The sequence below is a fragment of the Nicotiana tomentosiformis genome, chromosome 6 (assembly GCF_000390325.3).
Source record: "Nicotiana tomentosiformis chromosome 6, ASM39032v3, whole genome shotgun sequence".
NCBI lineage: Eukaryota > Viridiplantae > Streptophyta > Magnoliopsida > Solanales > Solanaceae > Nicotiana > Nicotiana tomentosiformis.
Genome location: NC_090817.1, coordinates 12,975,042 through 12,980,429, shown reverse-complemented (window position 1 = coordinate 12,980,429; position 5,388 = coordinate 12,975,042). Strand labels below are relative to the sequence as shown.

The window sequence follows — 5,388 nt, the reverse complement described above, 5'->3', positions numbered from 1 at the left end:
GATTAGTGTACCCTATACGGGTAAGGAGACTAGGGAGTGGTGTACTCTATGTCTAAAATATCATCAACTAGGGAGTAGTGTACTCTATGTTTGAAAACACAACTAGGGATTGGTGTACCCTATACTGGTAGGGAGACTATGGAGTGGTGTACCTTATGTCTCAAATAGCATCAACTAGGGAGTGGGGTACCCTATGTGGGAAAACACAGCTAGGGATTGATATACCCTATACTGGTAATGAGACTAGGGAGTGGTGTACCCTATGTCTAAAGTATCATCAACTAGGGAGTGGTATACCCTATGTTGTAAAACACAACTAAGGATTGGTGTACCCTATACTGGTAAAGAGACTAGGGAGTGGTGTACCCTATGTCTAAAATATCATCAACTAGGGAGTGGTGTACCATATGTTGGAAAATGCAGCTAGGGATTGGTGTTCCCTATACTACCATATTTTAAATTTTCTTTCTTTCTTTTTTTTTTTTTTTCATTTTTTAGAGAATGAGTAAAATGCGGGAAAGAATTTTGGAGAAGACTTCCCTTTTTGGAGTTGTTGCTGCAGAGCTATTTCTAGCTCATGTGCAGTTTCTTTTTTGTTGCACCTGTTTCTTGCAAGGTTGCTTTTGGATTGCACCTGTTTTCTGTTTTCCAAACAAAGAACAATTGTTAGTTTGAAATGGTGGTTCGTTTTGTGGCCTTGAGTGTTTTAGTCACTTGATCTCGACTGACTTCTTTGATGATAATTTCAACTGTAACTGGTTGTTTCATGAATACCGATTGCACTATTGGCCCCCGGAGAACCTTTAGCTTTTCCAATCTTTTCCATGACGGTTGGTCGTATGGGACTTAACCTTTTTCAACTTTATTTTGCCTTTGTAGGCCTTTCACTTCTGACTTCTTTCTTCCAATTTTAATTTTCAGCGTATTAGGGAATCCTTGGCTTTTCAAACCTTGCTAAGACAGTTAGCCACGTGGGACTCAATATTTCAAATTCATTTTGCCCTTATGGGCACTTCAATTTGATTTCCTTCTTTTGAGAGTTTTTGATTTCGAAGTATCAGCCACCATGGGCCGTCGGGGTCGACTTGATTCCCCTACCGAGGCTGGGTGCCTCTTGAATATCAAGTTGTGGCAAACGAAAGTTCTGTAAATCAGTCTTGCCATCTCTTCTTTGTCTTAGTTTTTGGAACAAAGTTAGACCGAAAGGAATTCAAAGACAAACAAACAATGGAATGGAGAATGAGTTTAAATAAGAGGTATCCCTTTCGGGAAAAGGAAAGGACTTACCTGGAGTACATGCATGCTTCAATGAACGTGACATGCCTTTTAGACTGGATGCCTGATATGTGTAAACCGTCCGACTCTCAGAAATTCATCACAACTTTTGCCTCAAAACCGAGAAACCATACCTAGGACTATGTCGATGCCAATGGCTGTGAGGATCCTCTTTTCGATCAGTGGCACCCTTTGCAGGTTTTTACCAACTGACCTCTCTCATTTCTCTTCTTACCATCGCCTTATAGTGCTCTTTGCGAGTTTTAACTAACAAAACTTTCTCGTTTTAGCTTCTTTACTCCCCATCGCCTTACGGTGCCTGCGAGGATTTTCACCAATAAGACTCTCTCATTTTATTTCTCTCATTTTGGTTGCATCAAATCTAAGTAACTGTATCCCCTAAATTTGAACATCTTTGCCGATTGATCGGAAGGACTTGAAATGAATTTGGATAAAAATAATTTGGATTGAATTACAACTTTGGAACCTTACAGGCGAAACCATCACCGAACCATTATAACATCTGCCCCAGTTTCAACTTTTGGGGGAATGTGCATTTTTGTTTTGGTGTGACTGAACCCTAGAGAGAGGTTGCCTATGTATCCTTTTGGAATCAAGTCGAACGTAGTTCAATGATGTGAACTTCTTTTTTTCTTCTTTTCTCTCTTTTTTTCATTTTTTTTTTCAATAATAACTTTCAGGTTCCAAAGAAGGTAATCAAAGAAAGGTAACCGGCTCAAAGGGTTTGCGAAGAGTTGATAGTGTTTGGGTAGTAAGAATGAAGGCATTCAGCATCCCAATCAGAGAGTATTAAAGCTGCGTAAAGGGTCAAACACAGTACCTTTTGACTGCATCTCCATTGACATCTGTCTCACAGATATTTCCTTCGATGTCTCCCAAATATAGCGCTCATTTTGGCAGCACTCTTGTTACAATGTATGGACCTTTCTAATTTGGAGCAAATTTTCCTGTAGCTTCTTTATGATGCGGGAGAATACATCTCAGAACGAGTTGCCCCGCTTCAAATTTCCTGGGCCGCACTTTCTTGTTGTATGCTTGGGCCATTCTTTGTTGGTACAACTGGCCATGGTAAACTGTGGCCATTCGCTTTTCATCAATCATAGTCAACTGCTCCAACCGGGTTTTAACCCATTTATCATCCTCGATCTCAGCTTCAATAATGATCCGAAGAGAGGGAATCTTAACTTCTGCAGGTTTTACTTCTTCAGTGCCATAAACCAATAAGTAGGGAGTGGCCCTAACTGATGTGTGCACGGTTGTACGATATCCTAATAGTGCAAAGGCAACTTTTAATGCCATTGTCTGGAACCCCTAAACCATTTTTGTGAGAATCTTTTTGATGTTCTTGTTTGCAGTTTCAACGGCACTATTAGCTTTGGGTCGATAAGGGTAGAATTATGATGCGTATATTTAAATTGTTCTCATAACTCCCTCATCAAGTGGTTGTTCAGATTTGGAGTATTGTTTGTAATGATAGTTTTAGGAATACCAAAATGATAAATAATGTTGGAATGTACGAAATACACCACTGCTTTCTTAGTGACGGCGTTGAAAGTGACTGCTTCAACCCACTTTGTGAAATAATCAATGGAAACCAAGATGAATCTGTGCCCATTTGAAGCTTTCAATTCGATTGGCCCAATAACATCCATGCCCCAAGCAATGAACGGCCATGGTGCTGACATTGGATGTAATTCTGAAGATGGTGCATAAATCAGGTCACTATGTATCTGACACTGATGGAATTTTCGGACAAAACTGAAACAATCTTTTTCCATGGTCATCCAGTAATAACCTGTCCGGAGGATTTTCATTGCAAGGACATACATGTTCATGTGAGGCCCACGTACTCCCAAATGCACTTCGTTCATGATCCCTTCAGCTTCTCGAGAATCTACGCACCTCAAAAGATTCAGATCTGGAGTTCTTTTGTACAAAAACTCTTTGCTAAAAAAGAAACTGCTTGCAAGCCTTCTGATAGTTCTCTTTTGATCTCCACTGACCTACTCGGGATATTATTGTTTTCAAGAACCTTTTGATATCATGATACCATGGCTCACCATCTGGATCTAATTCGACTGCGTTACAATAACCATGCCTTTCTTGAACCTGAATTTCCAGCGGGTCAATATGAATATTACTCGGGTATGGTAGCATTGAAGCTAGAGTAGCTAGTGTATCAACTAGCTCATTGTGGAATCGAGGAATATACTTGAACTCGATGGACTTAAACTGTTTACTCAGATCTTCCACATGTTGCCTGTAAGGGATAAGTTTGATGTCTCGAGTTTCCCATTCACCTTGGGTTTGCCGTATAATTAAATTAGAATCGCCAATGATTAATAACTCTTGTACATCCATATCAACCGCCATGTTCATACCCATGATACATGCTTCATACTCAGTAGTATTGTTCATGAAAATTAACCAAAGCCGGGCTATGGTCGGATAATGTTGACATGTGCGTAAGATCAAAATTGCCCCAATCCCTATGCCTTTTGTGTTTACAGCCCCATCAAAGAACATTTTCCAGGCATTGACGTTCTCTGGAATCACTTCAACCGAGTTTACTTCCTCTTCTGGAAAATAAGTGCTTAATGGTTGGTACTCAACATCGATCGGGTTCTTAGCTAGATGATCCGTCAAGGCTTGAGCTTTCATCGTCGTGAGAGTGACATAGACAATGTCAAACTCGTTGAGCAGGATTTGCCATTTTGCTAACCTTCCAGTGGGCATTGGATTATGGAATATATACTTCAAAGGATCCATCCTGGTTATGAGATATGTTGTGTAAGCCAGCAAGTAATACCAGAGCTTTTTGGGAGACCTAAGTTAGGGAACAACAAGTTCTTTCCAACAAATTGTACATGGCTTCATAACTGGTGAACTTCTTGCTCAGATAATATATGGCTTGTTCTCTCTTACCGGTTACATCGTGTTTCCCCAGGACACACACAAAAGAATTTTCCAGGACTGTCAGATATAAGAACAAAGGTCTTCCTGGCTCTTGTGGAACCAACACCGATGGATTTGACAGATACTCTTTGATTTTATCAAAAGCTTCTTGACACTCATCTGTCAAAAGCTTCCTTAGATCTCGCACATGGTCTTCTTGCATTCTGGATTTAATGATCACATCATCCATCTATACCTCAATCTCCTGATGCATCATGTCATGGAAGATTGGAGTCATAGTTCTCATATAGGTTTCCCTGACAGTTTTCAGACTAAATGGCATGACCCTATAACAGTAAGTGCCCTAAGGTGTGGTAAAAGCAGTCTTTTCTGCATCTTCTTCATCCATCAGAACCTGGTGATACCTATCATAACAATCCACGAAAGACTGTATCTCGTGTTTAGCATAATTATCAACGAGAATGTGGATGTTTGGCAATGGAAAGTTGTCCTTGGGACTTGCCTTGTTCAAATTCCAATAATCAACACAAACTCGGGTTTTTCCATCTTTCTTTGGCACCGGTACCACATTAGCCAACCATGTGGTGTATCGTACCACTCGGATCACACCAGCTTTTAGTTGTTTGGTGACTTCTTCCTTGATCTTATCACTGATGTCGATTTTGAACTTTCTTTGCTTTTATTGGACGAGCGGGTAACCGAGGTAGGTAGGCAATTTATGTACCACCAAATCAACAATCAATACTCAACCCTTGCATATCATCATAAGACCATGCAAACATGACTTTGAATTCAAATAAAAGTTGGATCAAGGCATCTCTCATCAGCGTGAATGCTTATCATGGTTTCTCGAATCTCTTCAGAATTTCCCAAATTAACTGGATCAGTTTCATTTAAGTTTGGCTTAGGCTTATTCTCAAATTGTTCCAATTCTCAATTTATTTCCCTAAAAGCAGCATCTTCATCATATTCTGGCTCTTGATTCATTATATCAAAGTTAGACAACGTTTTAGGATCTGAGCATGAAGTCCGCAAGCATGTCATGTTATTAAGGTCCGCATTATTAGAACTGAAATGAAAAGATAGGAAAAATAGAAAAATCAGAACCAAGGAAAAGAGACATCTATGAACAATGAAATATTGATTCCATTTCATTAAATTGAAAGATATGAGGGT

At 39.7% G+C, this 5,388-nt stretch overlaps 2 protein-coding genes across 2 annotated transcripts; both read right to left on the bottom strand.

Moving 5' to 3' along the window:
- Positions 1-2,223: 2,223 nt before the first annotated feature.
- Positions 2,224-2,595, bottom strand: LOC138893586 (uncharacterized). Its single transcript, XM_070178221.1, has one exon. It carries the CDS (start codon positions 2,593-2,595, stop codon positions 2,224-2,226), a length of 372 nt encoding a protein of 123 aa, XP_070034322.1.
- Positions 2,596-2,717: 122 nt separating this feature from the next.
- LOC138893585 (uncharacterized) lies at positions 2,718-4,441 on the bottom strand. The gene is made up of 3 exons (XM_070178220.1): positions 4,164-4,441; positions 3,329-4,066; positions 2,718-3,222 (listed from the first exon to the last, which is right to left on the bottom strand). Exons 1-3 carry the CDS (start codon positions 4,439-4,441, stop codon positions 2,718-2,720), a joined length of 1,521 nt encoding a protein of 506 aa, XP_070034321.1.
- Positions 4,442-5,388: the final 947 nt, after the last annotated feature.

Coding starts and splice junctions, on each gene's coding strand:
- LOC138893585 (XM_070178220.1), bottom strand. CDS start 4,441: ATGGATGATGTGATCATTAAATCCAGAATGCAAGAAGACCATGTGCGA. Junction 4,067..4,163: donor TTCACCAGTTATGAAGCCAT/GTACAATTTGTT, acceptor TCTCATAACCAG/GATGGATCCTTTGAAGTATA. Junction 3,223..3,328: donor TGGTATCATGATATCAAAAG/GTTCTTGAAAAC, acceptor TTTGTACAAAAG/AACTCCAGATCTGAATCTTT.
- LOC138893586 (XM_070178221.1), bottom strand. CDS start 2,595: ATGGCATTAAAAGTTGCCTTTGCACTATTAGGATATCGTACAACCGTG.